The sequence below is a fragment of the Adelges cooleyi genome, unplaced genomic scaffold (assembly GCF_023614345.1).
Source record: "Adelges cooleyi isolate 19-005CV unplaced genomic scaffold, UGA_ACOO_1.1 ACOO_flye_CR_arks_rails_tigmint_CR_PRNA_247, whole genome shotgun sequence".
Taxonomy (NCBI): Eukaryota; Metazoa; Arthropoda; class Insecta; order Hemiptera; family Adelgidae; genus Adelges; species Adelges cooleyi.
This window is the reverse complement of record NW_026095912.1, coordinates 9,811,860-9,833,044: the sequence shown is the minus strand read 5'-3', so window position 1 is coordinate 9,833,044 and position 21,185 is coordinate 9,811,860. Positions and strand designations below refer to the sequence as shown.

The 21,185-nt window shown below is 32.0% G+C and overlaps 1 protein-coding gene across 1 annotated transcript in view; it reads right to left on the bottom strand.

Annotated features, from left to right (window-relative positions):
- Window positions 1-21,185, bottom strand: part of LOC126837037 (uncharacterized) — a 96,811-nt gene that overhangs the window by 53,296 nt on the left and 22,330 nt on the right. Inside the window, exons 2-3 of the mRNA XM_050570758.1 lie at window positions 12,814-12,930; window positions 6,680-6,850 (exon numbers count right to left, since the gene is read on the bottom strand). Coding sequence (XP_050426715.1) covers window positions 6,680-6,850; window positions 12,814-12,930 — 288 coding nt within the window. The remainder of the gene's footprint in view (window positions 1-6,679; window positions 6,851-12,813; window positions 12,931-21,185) is intronic.

Genomic DNA, 21,185 nt, shown 5'->3' with positions numbered 1-21,185 from the left:
CATAAACCATTAATCACAGTAATAAATCAAAAGTTATATCTACCTGAAATAAGTTTAAGCATTTAAGAAAACTGTTTTTGGAACGTTTCTTAATAAGTTTATTAAAAAAGTGAGTTTGATGAGGTCACAGGAAACTAGGAAATATTATATTTGATTGTCAGAAATGAAATCACTCCCCCCCCAAAAAAAAGCTTCGATTTTAATAGGGTACAAATGAAGGGACCAGTGCAAGGATCGTCTATCTCCACTTTTTATAAAAAAATTGTTTTTTTATGGGAAGATGTTCATGGAAAAATCATTTACCTTTTCGTGCATCAAACAATAAAATCAGACAATTTACCTACAAAATTACCTACAAAGATATTACAAAACGCATTTTCCCCTCGCCAATAGTGTTAAATGGGACAATGGATTTTCTTTTGGCTGCCCTGAACAATTTCAAAATATGGAGAAAGCCGTTTCTTGCACTGGACCCTTTAAATATTAAATATTTAAGTTGAAAAATATGTAGATTTTTTAGCGTTTTTCTCGATTTCGAAAGAGATGGGAAAGCTTTTTATATTTTTGACCGAATTATGAACCTTTCCAAGGACAATTTTTGATCGATGGACTCGATACATGAAGAAAACGGTTCAGCGGTTTAAGAGATATTCGCATCGAAGCTAATATATATAAATACCCGCAAAAAAAATGATTTCGAACATAAACCATACTGAAAAGTGTTCTGAATTCTGATATGCTTCTGTACGCGTTATTTGTGAGGATGAAACAATATCGTAGTTCACTTTGTTCGAAGGAATTGTAATTAAGACTTAAGTTTGGGGTTTCGGGCTCAAACGATAATGACATTGTACAAGTTTAAGTGAATAAGTGTGTTTCCGGGAAGAAGAAGAAAATATACACACAAACTATAGAACAGTAACAAATGGTTGGAGATTACATTAAGTTTTAATTAAAACAAACAGGGAATTTTATTTTGTTTTTTGTTTTATTTTAATAGGACCACCTAGTCGATTCTAAGGAGATGAATAATTTTGCAACAATTTGAAAGCGATTTGGGAATATCGATATTTTAGTACTTGCTTGATGCATCAATAGAAATACATTTTCAATTTTCGTTTTTAGTATTAATATACAAACGTTTAAGAAAGTACAAAAGATGCACTTTTTAATTTTTTAAATAAATTAAATACACACATATTGTTTTTTTTTTTTTTAATGAAATTTGAGTATTTATAAGAACATATCTACTGTTCGAAGTAGAAACTTATGTATATTTTTTGCACAAACATGCAGCCTGCAGGTGTTATAAAAGTTCTAAAAAAAATCATGCTGTGTTAATATTATAGAAGTTTACAAATGTTAAATGCTGTAGTATTTGAAAAATTGGCTATAAATTTGACTTAACAATTTGTATGTACAATTATCATAACATCGCGAGACATCCTATTTTCTTTTGAAATAATATTTTATACTATATTTCAAAATGAATGTCACATAAACTTATAACACTTGTAAACGAGGGTCGACAACCCACGACTGTTTACACAAAATTTGTATGTAAATAGAAATAACTTTTAACGGTAGAAATAATAAGATATATGATAAGTGTTTTTAGGTTTAAACTTAATGGGCCATTCTCACTTTTTGTAACTTTTAACAAACGAGCTTTAAATTTATGGTTTTCTTTAAGGCTCTGGTTTGAATTTCTTACAAAACTTTTTCAATTTTTGTCGAAGGAGTACCAGTATTTAGCATGATTTAAAAATGTGTTTTAATTAACATTACCTTATTTTTGTTAAAACTTGTCATGAACTCATTTAGACCCAGTGTCAGAATGCATATTGGTAGTCATTATTTCATTAAATAAAAGATGAAAATTAAATTACTAATCTTTATATGTTTACAATACTTCCACCAGACATTTTTGTTTTTTTTAATAGAGTTTTTTAAGTATCAGATCAATAATAACAAAGGTTAGTCAAGTTAGCGGTTCATAAGATTTTCAATTATGTTGCGTTGAATAAAATAATATTTAAATACAAGTTAATATTTAATTCAATTTTTCGAAAATTACGATGATTACTATTAATTCTTAAAACAATTTTAAAACAAAGTTTAATCTCATTATTATTGCGGCAAACTTATAATTGATTTTAGACTCATTTTATATTTTATTCATAAAATTAATAAGATAATTATTTAGAAACTAAAAATATAGACTTTTTATTAAATTAGTCAAGCGTAAAATTGTTAATTTAATATAGTGTTTCTTTAAGGATAAGAAATTCATTTTTTCCTTTTAATTTGTTGAGATTTTCATATTTTTTTATTATTAAATTAAACGAGTTACTGTCCTTAATGAAACAACTACGGCATGAACGCGTGTATGCTAACTGACTTATGCGAAGGGGGTTTTTTTAAGTCTGTGCACCCATTGCGGTCTTTGTACGGTGTACAGGGTGTTCTAGTGTCGTACTAACCATTAATAATTTACATTTACAATGCAGTTTTGAATGGCGAGGATTTGATTCATGTCAAACACGTTTCTGATTGTTCCAAGTCGTCTTTTTTTTCATCTTCTTTATGTAACGATTCGTTTACACGCATTTAAAATTACTGAATACATCCGAAAAAGCATAAAAAGGGAAACTAAAGCGTGGGTGGTACAATATGCCCAGTGATGGCCGGATGTGATTTATTGTTGATATTGATTTTTGTATTACACGACAGTGTACCGCGGTAGGTACACAGGCAAGTTCAGAAGGCCGCTATACCGTCGGTCGGTGTTAATTGGCTTTGATTTTACAACATAATACCATAAGGTCCACGCATTCTGGGCAACAGCGGACCCGTTTGTTATCGAATTAAACGCATAATAAAACTTAATATATTTGGCAACGGGTAGAATGTAGCTATAACACCGTCCGTTGCCCACAAAATCAGGTCGTCATAACCTCTCGGTCAACTTATCGTTCGTTGACGTGCCAAACGCACAACCACACACAAGCATAATGCCAATGGTTTATACTTAAGACCCGAAAAAACAAACAAGCGTTATACGAAGGTAGTCTTTGTTGTTTACTCAACAGTTGTAATACTGTACTCCAAATTGGCCTACCGTTAAATAAAGTTAATTTAGTTGCATGTATTGTGTTTGTTTTCACGGCTCGATGACCGTCCGACTTTGCCTAATAAACATAATACACTATTAACTTGTAAATTATGCCTCTGCAATCAATATTTGTATTGTAGCGATAGTCTATTCTACATTGTACTTGGGTTGCTCCGTTTCTCCAATATTCATTACCCTTATACCGGTTAGACTTAGCTTGGGTTATCTTTCTCAGTAACAGAACGACACCATAAAAAATATAAACTGCATCAATTGTGTTCTTAAATTGTACAAATCAAGAAAATGTCCATTACACTATTAATCTTGTGGCAACCTATGTCAATTACAATAGACAATAAAAAAAAAATGTTTATAAAAACTAAAACCGTGCAGCTAACGTCAAAAAATATAACAAAGTATAACCTACTGTTATGATTCATGGAAATCAAAGACGCTATAATTATGAAGTCGATTTGAATTCCCTTCCCTTCTTCTTGCCGGAACATTGCTTTAACTGTCTGCCAATTACAGAATCCATATACAATACTTACCTTTTCACAAAACGATATTTTTTGCTAGAGTTCCGGCGTACCAGTCATAACTCATCCTGTCCCCCGTAACCACAACCGTTGCGGTCGTTGACATCTATTCGAAAATCCCTTACACGCCTCGAGATATCATCAATTTCTTGACCCTTCCCTTGTCCAACTATTTTACTTTTCCTTTCCCTTACCCTTTTACTCCCTCCCTAACGGCCGCCTTCTCCATTTGCGATATTAACTCTTTTCATCATAACTTCCCTGATAAGGTAAAGTTGTGATTTTTTATACATGTTTTTTTTTTTTATCTGACTTGTGTAACATAAAATAGTATAGTGTTGTTAATACTTTGACTGCCTTTAAGTGCAATTATTGTGGAAGAAGAAATCGCATGGCGCAGTCGTCTATCAAATTATTATAGCTTTGTTGTCTGAAATATATTTAGGAATAGGCTTTATGGTCCACATAACTATATTTCCTAAGTGTAAAAAAAAAAATTTACCTTACAATCTTATAGGGTATCACGAATGGTGGCTCCTCTACACAAGCTAATAATGTTCTTTTCTCTTAATAAATGTAATACTTATTGTAAAAAATAAATAAACAGATTGTTGTAATAAGTGTTAAATACAAAATTAAAAAAATCTTAAATTCCTCAATTATATTATAAAAACGTAGAAAAAAATATTCTTATATCTGTTCATATCTTCTGTGATTTTTTTTTTTAATTAATTGGGTTATTTATTAAGGATTTATAATTTTTTTTTATACCAACCATAATCTAAACACATCCCATAAGTAGTTGAATACAATTTATATTGTAATTGTTTTTTAAGTCATCACATAATACTATAATACACAAATTACTATCAATAATAGTGATACAATTAACGTCTATCGCTTTACTTTTTTCTGTTAGTTACACGACGGTTCATTCGGCTAATGGCTGTTGTTGAGATCTAAAACCGTAGTCGACAATTTACTGGTGTCGTTGGTTTTTATTACAGTGAGACAGAGCAACTAATGGCTAACCGAAAAAAGTCACTCAAAACTCAAAAGTCAAAACCATACCGCCGAAGAGTGCTAAGGAAATAACAGTACCTGATACATATTATACACAATACACATGTTTGGTGTTTAGTACTTTTTTGAAAAGAAAATGTCTTTTTATCAAACAAAGCATCGTCGTTTCACTCAAGGGGACACAATAAATATACTGGACCGAAAAGAAACAACCATGCATACTTTGAATTCATAATAACGACACAAAATGTAAACAAAAAAACAATTATAACGAAACTTTAATAGACAAATAAAAGCCACTACAGCTTTATTGTACAATTCTACCAGGGTGAAAAGACAATTTGTTCTTAAATGGTATTTGGTTGAGTGAGAAATACGAAAATATGAAAATAAAATTATTTTGATTTATATTCTTCACACGTTAAGTTAAACCATAGAAGTGCAACGTCGACAATAGTGGACACACTATGTATAACGGGCATTGTTAATAGTTGTATGAATACTGTAAAATCTTCTCTCTAAAAGGGAATAGGGAAAGGGTTGGGACTGGATGGAGTACATAAAATAAGTCCTCGACGAGAATACAGATAAAATTCAAACGCTTATGCTTTTGCTTGATAGACATATTTATATTTTAATATCTCATAAATATGAAAATCGTACGAGGCTATGTAAAACGTAAGAACTATAAATGTATATATTAAAAAAGCAGTACGAAAAAAGACAGTTTTCAATAAAAAATAGATAAAGATTTGCCTTTTAAATGTTCACACTAAATAATGCATGAAACTAATGTTTCCAGACCTTTACGCTTCTAAACTCTTCTCCGCTTCCTGGGCCCTAGATACTGAACTGGGCTAAGCAATACACAAAAACAGTGGGTACTCAATCTTCGGGAAAAATTAACTACTTAAATATAAATACATATGATGGTAAATAATAGTCTTTTGTTTGTTTATTTCACCTTGTTAATTATACACATTAATAAACTAAAGTTAAAACCATTTTTTTACTATTTATTTTTTATGCCACAACGTAATTGGGGCCTGTAATAGTTATTAGATTATGTAGATGTATTACAATACTTTTTTATTAACTATACAAGGTTAAGTAGGTTAGGTTTGTAATAATTTATTATATCGGTTTTGACTACAATGTTTCAAACAAATTATTTATTAATTCAATTATCAAAAATAGATTTAACGTACGAGGTACAAAATATATTATTCTTGAGGGTAAATTTAGAGGTTATCTTTTAAAAGTCAAATATTTACCAGCATATTTGATTAACCTTTTAAGGCCAAATGGTTCAACGAAAATAATGACTTGTCGATAACCAACTCTGAATACATATTTCTCGAGTTATAAAAGCGTGTAAAGGTAAAGGTCTATAAGTAAACTGAGCCTTAAAGTATTTATTCAAAACTGGTAATCGACTAGACAATATTTTTATTTTATTCTCATCATTAAATAAAAAAAACTAAAATTTGAAATAACATTATTCTAAAATCATTTAACAAAAACGGTTATTTTAAAAAATATTACTGTTTTCACCGTATGTGTATAAAATTAATTTTGGTTTTTAGATGTCAAGTCATAATAACGATGAACCTAAAAACAAACAAAAATAGTAGGTTTTCTAAATAGAGGTCTTGAGAAATGAACACAGTGTTGGTAGTTGTAGGGAAATTATAATTTTTCGTTTATTTCGGCTGAACTGTCCATTCGAAAAACCCGGAAAATGGCGACGATTTTGTGGTTGGCGAAGGACATTTAATAAATGAACAGTGTAGCCATGAATCACGGAAAATGTTTTTAAAAAAAACGAAATATCTGCGTTCTGGCATCACTGCCTCATATCAGCAGCCGTAATCAGCCGTCGGGAAAACTGTAGCGGGAAATCGATGACGGTAATTCCAGATAGAGACCCCACAGCCCTCTACAACATATCCACGTTAATACACTATTGTATTAACTAGCTAAATCTATGGTCGGTACTCACCTTTGCGCAGGGTAAAGTTGCACGGATGGTCGAACAAAAAGTTGCGAAACGAGTTGCATTCTCGATCGATTTTTGGCTCCCGACACAGACACGTAGGCTTGAAGAACGGGAACGCTTGGAGTGTTTTCAAGGCGGCTCGGCACTTGATTACGGTGGTCGTCGAACACGAAACTGCGGCAAAAAGAAAAATACATAGTTAAAAAAAAATTGAGTAGAACAGAGAAACAGAGACACGATGAGAGACGCGAAGGGGAAAAAAGAAAAATCGCCTGTAATGAAAGCCAACGCACGCACACGGGTAGTCGCACACGATGAAAACATTATTATTATTATAAATGTGTACATGTATGAGTATGAAAATGTAGTTTTTTTTTTATAGGCACATATATTATATTTATATCAAACCACTTTTCTTCGAGTGGGGTTGTCGTACCGCGCTCGAGGGCATAAATCCGAACATAAAGGAAACGCGGCGGAGATACGCGCAGATTGTAGATTAACCATCGCGTTGTCTTTTAGTTACAAAGCCAATCGATATTTTTGCAGAAAAACAAATGTTTGCTGGAGCAATCATTTTCGATTATTTTCGAAAATTACACATTCAAATTCCTAGTAAAGCATACTGAGACAGACTGCAAAACCAACCAAGATGAGGTTGACTACAAAGAAGAAGGTCAATTTTAGCATTTGTTTTGTCTTATTTAAGCTGTAAAAACGAAACTTTTAATACAATTATATTAAAACCCAACACAGGCCACGGCAAAAATACAGGATGATCAATTTAACGTAAGACACTCATTTTCTCTTAAAATAATTACAATTTGATAGTTCTCCTTTTTCGGGACACATTGGGTTATGTTATTTTACAATATTAGGAATTTTTCTATTTTTTATTTTTTCCAGAGTTTTATCAACTTTTAAAACTTAAATAGTAACGAATATATTTCATCAACTTTTTTAATTAAGAATAATTTTCTGAAAATGTTGACTGATTGATGACCACTTTCAGATAATTGCTTTTAAAATAATAAAAAAAAAAAAATAAAGCGACAATAAATGCAAGCAGGTACAAATAATACTATACTGCAATATAATACAACAAAATAATACTATACTATACTGCCCCTTTTCCCCTGTCCTAAATTTAACTTTTAATAATTTTAAAAGTTATTATCCTAAACTGGTTATAGACGAGACAAAATGTTCAGTAAATTATTCTTAATTTAAAAAGTTAAGTAAATACATACGTTATAATTTAAGTTTTAAAAGTTCATAAAGTTCTGGAAAATACCAAATAGTTAATAATTATTATAAAAATAATTAATATTAATGTTGTCTAATACTGCAAAATAACATAAAGAAAATGTCTCCAAAAAGTAAAACATTAAAAGTACAATTATTTTAAGATAAAAAGATTGACTGGTATAGCCAGTACATGGTTTGTATTATAATGGTTTAGACTGTACTAGTTACATACTATAATTTATAATCTGTATATTATACAGATTCGTAGTGACTAAATCACTTTTAAACTAATTAATCACCCCCCCTCCCTCACCTTGAACCAATATGCTAATTTATAATTGTACTTGATTTATACTGTACTGGCTTTTTTTTTTTTGACGTTATTCATTGCTATTTTAGGCCAAAACAACCCATATGCAAATAGCGAACAATATATTATTATAATGTTATGTATGAGTGGTGAGGTCTACAAACAGAAACACTTTCAGCAAACGCGCATGTTATACTACACAGCAAAAGCTTTGCGTTGTGTATATAAAAATAATTTACATAAGAGCAATTAAAAAAAAAATGTTTATATTTATATTGCAATTTATTTTCACAGCCAGAATTGTCATAAGTCATAACCGTCAAATAATACACAGCATGTTCTCCTAACTCAATTGTATAGTTATTGTCATTTGGCTACTAGTAACACTGTAGCAAATCTATTTTAACACATACATCTTTGTCGTTTTTTTTAAATTTATATAGATACCTAGTACTTTTCATGCTAAAAACTAATCTGCAAAAATGTCGCTGGAACTTAGTTTTAGAAGTCATAGAATTCTTTTAACACTTAAGGAGTGATTTACAGGAAAACAAATTATACCAGATTCGGATTTAACAAAGAAAGTTTTTATAAAACGAGTATTATTCCAAAAAAATTACAAACTTTTGTTTTACAGTAAAATGTAATGCCCATGTGAGTCAAAGTGTACAGGTCAAATGGATCTAAATGTTTAAACTATCGAACAACCGCCGCGCCGGTGTGTTATTTTTTCTGCTTTTAATATTTAATGTTTTAAGATGAGAAGTAACATATAACATATAACGGCCCCTGAAGTATCTAGCTTACTAAGTACACGTGTAGGCTGTAAACCTATTGTACAACTTCAGAACACCGCCGGAGCTTACGAAATATTATAATATAATAGTATTATGTTCTAAGGTAAGCATATTACTGTACTATGTTTGTAATATAGGAATAGTTTTATTTTATCGCCCCCGGCAATGATATAGATGTATTGAGACAGGGGCGCGGGCAAATTGAACAATATGTTTACATCAGGGCGTGTCAAGATTAGGCGGCCACGTCAACGTTATTGATGTTTTTGCACTAAAAATAATATATTTCGGTCAATTTAACGTTACAGCCAATAGAAAATCTTTGAGTACGACTGTCAGAACCAACGGTTTTATTAAATATATTCACAGCAGCAAAATACTAAACAGACAAAATTAAAAGAAAAACTAATGAGACATTTGAAGCCTAGGCTCGTTGTTTGGTTCGTGGAATAAGACATCGCCCGCTTTTCAAAACAAAATTAAATTCAAGGTCTTCATAAACAGTAGTCGAGATAACTAACAATAAGTATATTTTATCTACAAAGGCATAATTATTTATTAATCCAATTAAAATTTAATGGATGTAACTCAAAACTTTTGAAATTCTATGAAGATTTGTCTATGAAGCGTTTTATAATATGCTTTATAGAGATGGACTACACCTGAGAAAACTAATAATACTACTAAAGGCAAACGCTAATAACGTGTAAGCTAGTTGAACGATCCATTATTACACTTCACACGAAATCAAAACTACCATGACACCAATCGTCATTGATTAACCGTGTCTGAGTATATTGTAAACCAGAAATTAATACACCTACAGTATACCGCTCAATGCTGTATCCACGCAACTCCATCTCGAAACCTGGTTTTTTGAAAACCGTTGTTTACTGGAATTTTATCCTCCGAGACAATATCAGCATGCCTATCTACGTATAATAGTGACAGTTACATAATTAGTGCAGTCTGAAAGTTTAAAAATAATACATTATTGTTACTGCAACGCGCTAATGGTCTAGTGCGTACCCAAAGCGTAAGACCGCCAAAAAAATACAACTACCATAAATATGCCTTCCCTGGTGCATATAATATATATTATACTCGGCTATACCACTTAGAGGGAGAGAGAGCCATTACACCCACATAATATGGATATAATTTGCCCGGGGTGTATATTTCGCTTTATTTTCGATATAATCTCAAGCCATAATATTATATTTAGTGTGTGTTAACACACATGCCAACATAATATTCGGGTTGTATTTTTTATAAGGGCGACGTGCGTCCCGGTATAAAGTACCTGTACATACTCGCATTAGTGTGGCGAGCAAAAAACAAAAATGATTGATATCACAACAAAGGGTGGTAAGAGGAAAGGGTAGAGAGATTAAACGGCGAGAGTGTTAAACCGTGGAAAACGCCAGCGGTTAAATGACATTTATATATATATATATATAATACTATACATATTATAGCCGATGGCTTAGGGTCTTATTTTATTTTTTGAGAGAGAGAGAGAGAGACATAAAACAAAGGATTTTTTTGGCCTGTTCTCGCAACAATAGAGAAAACCAATGAAAAACTTTCGAACTGTGGTTTAAGATAATTAAGTTTTTTTCGGTAAACCGGTAACACGATAATTTTTCTCTTTCTCATCGACAAACAAAAAAAAAAATAATAATAAAAATGATTAACCGTTTCAAACCCTTTAAATACTTAATCATAATAATAAAATGTCTCGGGTAAACCTATCCGTGTAGCGTAGTTAATTTTTCATTTTTAATATCAAAGAATATATTTTTTCATAATTGTTATAGGTATTGTCATTTGTAGCATTTAATTTCCAAAAGGCAAGAGAATTAAACAAATACAATTGTCTACTCTTTAAGTAAAAACACTCGGATCATACACACGTCTTTTATAGCTTCGTCCCTTGTCATAATTAACATAATTGTTTATTGGACCGATCGTCAAAGACGTACATGGTTATTTGTAATAATCAAATAAAATACTAATTGTAAGCATAATCCCCAAAAGTATAAATATTTCATCATTGTTTAAGATGGACAGTATTATTGTACACTCTTTGGGATGAAGTCAGTATTTAAGTACAGATTACAGTTTTAGTTAGTTTAATGTAATCTGTGATTGAAGTAATAGTTCTATTTACTATCACAACCTTCCCGGTATTGACTTTGCAGTCAGTTATATAAAAAATAGTTTCTTTCTCTAATTTTTCATCAAGACAACACTGAACAAGAAGTAATACAAAGTAGCTCGACCGCTAAATGGATTTATTTTATTGTTGCCTCGCTAAACGTAGGTGAATTTGTATTAAATTGTGGTTTTGAAAAAAATAAATGTCTGTCTAATTTTCGCAAAATGATCAACGCCTGACTATTGATCCACATGGCCAAGGAATAGGGCTAGGGCTTCCGATTTTTATTTTTATCAACAACATTATACTAAGCAGTTTGGTTCGAGATAAATGCGGGATAGTGGTTACAGTATTAGAGTGTACCTTATAATATGTACAACACATGTACATTATGTATATTGGGAATGTACAAGGTTACAATTCAAACGAAGACAACACGCACATACATACATATTATGTAGTACATTTCTACATAATATAAGAAGTTCCTTTGGCAATTACAAAATATGTGTATATAACAATAATAGAGCTGGTAGCATATGATTATATTGACACGAGTAATCATCAATATTCAGCGTTTTCTCCCCTTGTTGACGTCCACCGGTCGTAAGTCATCGCTTGCTGGAGAGCCGTCTTTTGAATAATTACGGTGTTTTTCCACGCAAAATTGGTAGACCCTTTTTGACATCACGCAAAAAAGCATAAAACTACCGAGGCTTTTTTTTCTGAATGATATATTTGATAGCTGGTGACGCCGCCATAGAAGTTGCAACGTATATTGTACACCTACATAATATTCATATTTAATTCATAATTCGGTTTTTATTTTTATTATGATTAATTGCCGAAAAAGGTTTTCCGCTCCACGTCCGCGCCCGAATAATAATAATAGAACGTTTGTCTTGTTCGCTTGTTCCCGGCACCGTTTGGCTCCGACCACTTAAGCGCCGGGCTCTTGCATTGAACCTTTTTTCTTTTAAGCAATTTACTGCTCTCCGCCTTTTCCCTTTGCCGGTCGACGAATGTCGTCCGCGGCCCATCGTAATTTATTCCCGCACACTTACCGCACATTAAAGTTAGGTATAATAATATGGTCCTACAGGATCGGCTTTGTGCTTCCCGGTTGGGTAGGTACGTCCGCCAATAACATCAAACGCCATAATTACTCACCACTTGCAATTAACTTTCAACAGGTCCATCACAAACACACAAACTTATGAGGGGACGTTGAAGCCTGTAAAAATATTTCAGAGATCCTTACAACCTTGTTGCCATTACGGCTTGGCACAACTAAGGATTTTCCGGGTTAGTCCATGGCAACACGTTATCTGGTATTGAGTTGCCCACAATCTTTAATACCAATTACCGTTGCCCATTGGCCGATATTAAATACTCGTCAAATGTGGTTATGTAAACCGCATTGTTGGCGTACAAATAAAATCCTATATTTACAGAGCCTAGAATTTGTAGAGAACAAAACGTCCTTATCAAAATTGTCATGTACACAATTAGGTCATAATGTTACTTAAACTCGAGTATCTTGTATATATATAAACATAATAATAAAATATACACGAAATAATGCAATTTACTTTAGTAAGTTTTGTAAACGCGCACTCACCTATTTCGTTGCCGCATAAGCTTGGTATGAGATTGATGATTTTGTAACAGGACGGATCCTCGTTGCACAATGATCTGGCCAAAAGACAGTTTAGCGTTTCCTTGGAAGCTTTTTCCTCTGTAACAAAAAAAAAATAGTAAGCCGTGTCAGTATAATTGATCACCGATAGTTAATTAGTGGTATAAAAACGGAAAAAACAAATCACTCATATACCTTTGTACATATAAAGCGGTAATCAAGCACAAGATCGCGATTAGAACGCCAAACTTGCATCCAATCAAAATATCCAACACAAATATAAAATATATTATACAGTTTGTAACCGATATATTATGTATAAGTTATAATAAATAGATAAATAAACACTTATGTTCGTGTCATATATTTGATAGCTTGAATTCCTGTTTGGTGTTAAGTAAGTTTTATTATTGGAATTTGGAATTACAACAATAGCTCACGTATAAATCAAGTTACAGCTCATAACATGTACCTATTTATGTGGATGTGAACCCTTGACCATGGTCAGCTGCTGCTGGGTTCAGTATGTTACTGGCGAAGATTAAATATAAATATACACACAGGTCGGTCGGTGGATCAAGTTATTTATTTCTGTTTGGTCTGATAAGATACATTGCTCTAAATATATAATAATATTATTATTCAGCAAATAAAACTCAATACAAAATCCTTTTGGGTTAGATCAAAATCTGATAGCGGTCTAGTCGTAACGCTACTAGGTACACTCCTGGCCTACGATATTTATACAGTTTTACGGGCAATAAAAAATAATGTGTTACGACGCCATTTTTCTTAAAGGTTAGAATACTACATACAAAGCAAAGGCTTTCATGCGCTCGCCTTGTCCCTTTCGACCCAAGCCATCGTATACTCCTCTTCCCCGGCAACTCCGACATTGCGGTATTTGCCGACAACCGCGTTTCAAAGTCACAGGACTTTCAGTTGTCGTTAAGATTAATGTGTCCATAAAAACACCGAGAAATCTCACAAAACGCCACCCAAGGGCATACATACACAAATACAAACTCATAATTTACAAAAAAACCGACGATGAGCATAATACTAACAATTTTATAAAATATTAAATCCTTCTTTTAGTCTTGGTGTTTCACATTGTACTTGCTTTTATCAATGATGTAGAACATTTTTTTTATTAAATTATAGGAACAAAAATATTATGAGTCTCTTGTCGTATTTCGTCTTTTTTCCGAAGGAAGTGTTTAGGTTATTCTATAATAATATCGAACCATCTTTATATTGAAACATTCCTTTATGATACGCGCCTTGGCCCCTTGTTCGTTTATTAGACAATTAAGTTTCCATTACTGTGAAGTTATTTTCGTAAAATCCCTTATTCCCTTTCTTAGCCTATATTTTTTATCGAGCTGAAATGATAACGTAAAATATTTCATTAACTTTTTAAAATATCAAGCATATTAATCCTCTAAAAATGTTGAATAGACGATGACCGTATTGGAATATAACTATTGATAAAACTAGATATAGATAATTAGATATTTTCTCTCACAATAATCAAATTGTAGGAGCAGTAGAGCGATAGAATCCCATTTGTATGGGATATGTGATGGAAAATAAACATTACAATTAATTACTTTTAAAGGAGGAAAATGTTGTTTTTCAGGTGATCGATTTGCGTTCAACTCGGCCTATATTATCTCTGTTGTAAGTCCGGATATAATTTCTGTGCGTGCGTGTGTATTTCTTGTGTGAGCGATACACAGCGGACTAAATGTATGGAAATCCAATGAATAATGACAATGCGGTTTTAGAGTACAAGCTGTACAAAAGCGTTAAAGCCCGGACGTTTGGTTGCAGAGTATAGAATTTACACGGGTCAAAATATCTATACACACAATAATAACAATATAATGGTGTGAAATATAATTATGTAATTGAGTGACTGCCGTTGTTCGCCTCGCCCACAACTCTGACCGGATTTACCGCTGGTGTATATCTGTACAAGCGCCGTTAGAGTAATACATTACCTCGTGTAAAACTTGGTTGTGGAGAAGTGTGTGGGGAAGGGGGAAGTCTTCTATTATACGGTATATGTGTACAGCATAGGTGTATGGTACGCGAGTATTGAGTGTAAAGTGCACGCTGTATATGAGTATAGTATGACATATATATATATATATATATATATATAAATTGGACCCAGGTTGTTGGATCGACGCCAAACCTCCCCTTCGTCGCCGGAGCTGAGTCGATGCCAGTGTGTATATATCTAACTGCGACTGAGCTTCAAGTATAATAAGTATAAGGATACACCTGCCGGGAATGGAGGTCAACCCGGAGGATAAGTTACAGAATGATCCGGGCGAGCTATTTGTCAACACCCTATCTACATAGTTAAACCAAACGCGGTAGTATGTTTTAACGACAATAATTAGAATAAAAACCTTAGTTGTGGCTAATAGGTCAGTATGAACCGGGAGAGTAATGTTTAACTATACAAATACAATATGTAGCGCCTGTGAGCTAGGTAATATAATATAATGGTTTATGCAGAATGTGTCTATCAATATTCGAATAAAACCTTTGTTCCCGTCTAGTCACAACGGTTATTTTCATAGAGGACAACAAAAAGTATAGCAGTGTAAATTATTTTTTCCATTCAACTTGAAAAAAAATTTTTTATATAAATTAAATGTCAATTTATTAATAATAATATTGTAAAATCAACACGAGAACTAATAAAAATATAATTTCATTGAATATTCTCTATTAGAATAGAGTAAGTGCATAACTATATCACAGATTATTTTTCAACGAACAATTTATATAAAATCCGGATTTTTAGTATTTCAAAAGTCCAAATTCTCAAACATTTTAAAAAAGGTTATTTTTGTTTCAAAATGTTTTTTGTTTATCCTATTTCGAAAAAAAATACTTTTAAATAACCAAAAATACAATACATATTTACAAATTCTGATAAGGATAAAATCTCCTAAGATTATTTAAAAATTACTAGCAATAATAATTAACCTTCATGCGCTCGCGCCTCCTAAAGTTACACTGCCGCTCGCGAGGACGGCAATTTGGCCGTCCTTATTTTTTTATCATTTTCGTGAGTTATTCTTTATTTTAGGTGGATGTTTCGAAATATTTAGAGTCAATTACCTCTAACACAACATTGGAACATAAAAAATGTTGACCAAAAATGTTTATTTAAAAAATAATAGAAATATCCTTCATCCGCTCGCATGGACGGCAAATTGGCTGTCCTTTTAAATTTTCGAGAACAATTTTCTTCAGAGCACCGAGGGAGTGGTAAAAGGTTCTTGTAATTTCTATTGACACTTGCCTTTCCTATATGCCTCCTTTTTCATAATATAAATCCAGATCGTAAGAATAAAAAATACAGGCAAAAATTCTCGTTTTTGCTCGTGTGGACGGTAAGTTGGCCGTCATACTGACACTACTGAGTTTGTGACTATACTGAACTGCTGGGGTGGACTGATTTGACCAAATTCGATCATATTCTATCGGAGAGATGTATAACTAGAGAACACATACCCTTCTCACTGCTTCCTTGGCACTTTGGACAATAATATTTGCGAAAATTTATAAGGACGGCCAATTTGCCGTCACTTCGCCATTTACCCCTACATATTACATATATATATATATATATATATATATATATATATATATATATATATATATATATATATATATATATATATATATATACAATATACAAATCCAAATAGCGATTATCTGATATCTACCTATGATGTCGGTTTAATATACGTCTGTGCTTTCAATAAACATTAATACTTAATAGATTTCGAAACTAAAGTCAACGGCGTTACAGGTATGTTTGAACCCAAGAAAGGGAAAACCTCAATGATGAATTATTATTATAGTCAGCCCGAAACAGGCGGGTTTTAAACCGGCAAAACACATAAATGCTTATTAGCAACCAGGTCAGTACGAATAATAATAATTATCAGCCTTTTGCGCAGATGTGGTAAGGCCAAGATTATAATTAGAAGAGGCGCAAATACTTGCTTTATAATTAACACAATATACAGAATAGTAATTGGATAGCCTACATGCTGTAATTGAACTGTAAATAATTAACAATCATGTAGTAGTATTCCGAAAACCGTGGACAAAAGTACAGCTGTTGAAGCCTGTAGTTGTGTAATATCATGAGTATAAATTGTACAATTTATATTCAGTAGTAATATGTAAGACCTATAACCGTGCCGTTATTTAAACCGGAATTAAATGTCTATATTAAACGAATATCAAAAAAAAAATTGTCATCTAACGGTCCCTCAATACCGTCTAAACTTTTCCAATGGATGTAATAAACTTAGACTTTCAGTAAAAAGCACAATATCACACAGTCTATAGTAAAAATGGCATTTTTCATGAACGGTGAAAACTATATTATTATGTAAACGAGGAACACCAGAGCGTGATGAAACTTATAACATAATATGAGATATGATGTGAAGTGTTTCTCAGATACCTCTTGGAAAAAAAACACTCAAATATATTTTAATTAAAAAATGTATATTTTGACATCGTTTTGTTTAAAAATCACCCAAAAAAAATATATACTTACAAATATTGCATTGAAAAGACAGTGTCTAAGAGTTGTTTTTATTGTACTTGGATAAAAAATTTAATATCTTTTTTATCTCAATACCTTTAGCTAATTATTGTTTTTCCTCCCCAAGTTACTGAGTTGCAGGTTTCCCTAAATTGCGTCAACTTATAAACATAACTTTCGACCGGCAACTGGCAAGTCAATCTAAAATGGGTAACTCACATGAAAACGACACCCTGTAGTAAGGTTAGATTACAAAATTGTTTTGAAAATATAAAGTAAACAAATAAACTAAAAAAAAACACTAAGATTATTTCCTATCCACCTAAACTCTGAATTTACTAATTCCAATTTTTATGTACATACGAAATAATATTTATTAGGCCAGCTATAGTTAGTTTTAGTTATGCATTAGTCACTAAAAACGTTGCACATGAATAAACGCATGTTTTTTGGCTTACAGTAATAAAATTAACTCCTTAACACTTGTCCTTAATTACCCATCTCTAAACGTTTCTGTTACCACTTATTTCTTATCAGCTATTTCTTCTGTATATTTTTGTATTGGTAACATATTTGTGATAAGAGAGCGTAACGGTTTCGCGTAAGGCCAATTTGTTTTTTACCCTTACATACCTAATAACATAATGATAATGTATATGAATTTACCTACTATTTTAACACGTTCACTGTCCTAATGTTAAGTTAAATCAAAAGTTATCAGTCCTATGATCCATATATGGGTCACGTTAAACCTATTTTAGTAGTCCATGATCCACATGTGGTTCATTTCAAACATTTATTTCTCAGGAAATTTATTTGTATGGACTATATTCTATTAAATTCATAATAACACAGTTGGACAGGTGAGATGATAGGGACATAATTAGTTAATTAATTAGGGACTTATCTATAAATAAATCATGAACCACATAGGGGTCATCGGACAGTGAACGTGAAGTACTGTGTGATCATATACATGCAAATAAAACGTAAGCCGTGAAGTCCTCTAATGCTCAGTTATTGATCACTTGATAATTGTTTTACCGCAATGCTTTATAATATTTTATTCATAGTTTACTCGCATGCAATTTTTTTTTTATTCGTGTGACTCGGTTATTATTATAATAAACGGGTTTTTACAACAGCTCGGTGTAGAAAAAGTGATGGAATTTTATATGTTATAAACTCACACTGACGTTGACATTGGTCAGTGGCATTCGTTAAGTCGATACGACCGTCAGAGTTTATACAACGAAACTTGGTCGGGTACAGATTTATTTCGAAATCGTTATATTTTCAAATCATAAATGCTTACACATATACACCATAATTATAACACCTATATTGTGGTTGTTTCAGTTGTCCTTATCGAAAATTCGAAACCACCATTGACCGTTTATTACCACAATTTATGTGCCGACAAGCGTTTTTATTTTTCTCGTTTAAAATGATTTGTCATACTCACTTTTGCGCGTGTATTCACTCAGAGTAAATTTCAATGTGACGTTTTTTTTCGAGACCGTAGTTCCGTAGCAACCCCGCAGCTAAAATATTATCATGTTATATTTCTTCTGCATCGCCGGCAATAAAAAGACAACGAGAGCAATAACTCGGGTTTCTCCCTCGCCGTGTCCCGATAAAACGCTTAGCAAGACGTACAACTACGGCTTTATTTTTTTATACATAAAAAACATACAAAATACAAGAAAGCCTTATATTTTCATCCGTAACGACCTCGGGAATATTTGTGTTTATTATTTATTTAGCATCTATTCGTCACGTGTCGCTCAAAGTGTTGACGGTGCAAAATAAGCGCAACGGCGCGAAAAGCGAATCCTTTAGCCAACAATACGACAATAGTCATGCGTTATCACGTCCATACAATAAGACGTTTGTGTGTCTAGAAATAGAAAAAAAATGAAAAACACATCATTAACAATACCGATGGAAAAAAAAAATACCCACGGCAACGTTAACGTCGAGAAGTTATCACAAATAATAGGGTCGAGGTAGACACTATATAATATGGTGTGGTGATAGTTATAAAAATACAAAAACGTTTTTAAGGTAACACCTCTTCATTCACCGTTCTTTAGTTTCAAAAGATATCGGTAGTCAATACATTTACTTTTAATATATTTGTTCGACGTTTTTGTTTTAGAACCTTTTATCCGCTGTATCTACTTTTCCGTTTATGCCGATAATACACCATACCGCCAACAGATAAGGTCATTTATTTAAAATGTATTATTACGAGTCAATTTTTTTCAATATCTTACAGGCCATAGCTAAGCTCACTACTGATTTCTTTTCTACGCATTTCAAATAAATATTTATTAATAATTGCATATTAGCTTCGTTGTGTAGCTGAAAATGTGTTGGTTTTACAATTTTTTTTATTATTTGTTGTGTCTTCAAAATAACTGAACTGATATATAAAATGAAAACTTGTATACTAAATCGTTGAAAAAATCTTTCTTACGCGTTCAAATGCGGTCAAATGTAAAATATAATAACAGATAAACAAACAAATATTTTAAGAATATAGATCTTGCCCCTTCTATAATACGGCTATACGCGGAATAAGCGGATAGCGTTCCCAAATAATAAACATGGATAAAAATAACATTATATTATTTATATTATTTTTATAGTATATTCCTACTCAGCGTGTATTGCAAAAATATAACTCTCTTGAATCGTCATAACAACGATTTATTTTGTACTATGGCTAAATTTAGATATCGTTTTCTAAATAACTGGCGATAGCATTGCACGTCTATCTAATTGCGTGTACATAATATTTTGTCATAACACTTTATAAAAATCATTGAATCATATTAATATTGTACATTTATAATATAGAATAATATAATTATATATTTATCGTTTTTATTTAATGTCAATGTATTTCACGGTGTTAAGATGTTAATTCAAAACTGCGGGGTCCAATAAAATCAAAACAAGCGCGGGGCCCTGGACATATGTCCCGTTTGTCTTCCCCTAGCACCGGCACTGATATGTATACGTTTTTGATTAAAACTACAAACACAATAATTTAAAACATTAAATATTTACCTATTAATTTAAATATAACTAACTCATATGTGTAGGAAACCATTTGACATATTGTTTTCAGCAAATCATAATTGCCATAAAAATATAGCATTGGCAAACCAAATCTTTGTTTCACAAATCTCCATCACTCCATGTCCTATTTATTTATGTACTATCGTTGTATTGTAATAAATATATAACTGATATGTATACATGCAAATAAACATGAAAAACTTTGATAATTCAGCGTGAAACACAATTCCCAAGATCAAACTAAGCACTTGAATTAATTTTTTAGTATTAAACGATCGATGAAAAATACAACAGTTTAATAATAATTATAATAGAAGTAGGTGAGCATATTATTACGCATTGCATAGCTTTAGGCAATAAAACCACCTCTGGTTCATTGAATAACAATTGAATTATAAAAAAATGTAGAATATTGTCATGTTAAAAAAAAACATCGCTGGCGGTGTTCGGGGGGCAAGACTTAAATTTAATAAAAATAATAAAAAATGTAAAAAAAAAAAACGAGAAAACACTGTGTAAATAATATAACTAGGCATTAAGGACTTGATTAATTTTTCTCGGTACGGGAGATGTAATAACCGTTACTATACACTGTACAACCGTATACAGACGGCCATTCTCGAGATAGTGTTTAATTTTAATGCAAGGCAATTTATCATTTTCGTACAAAAAC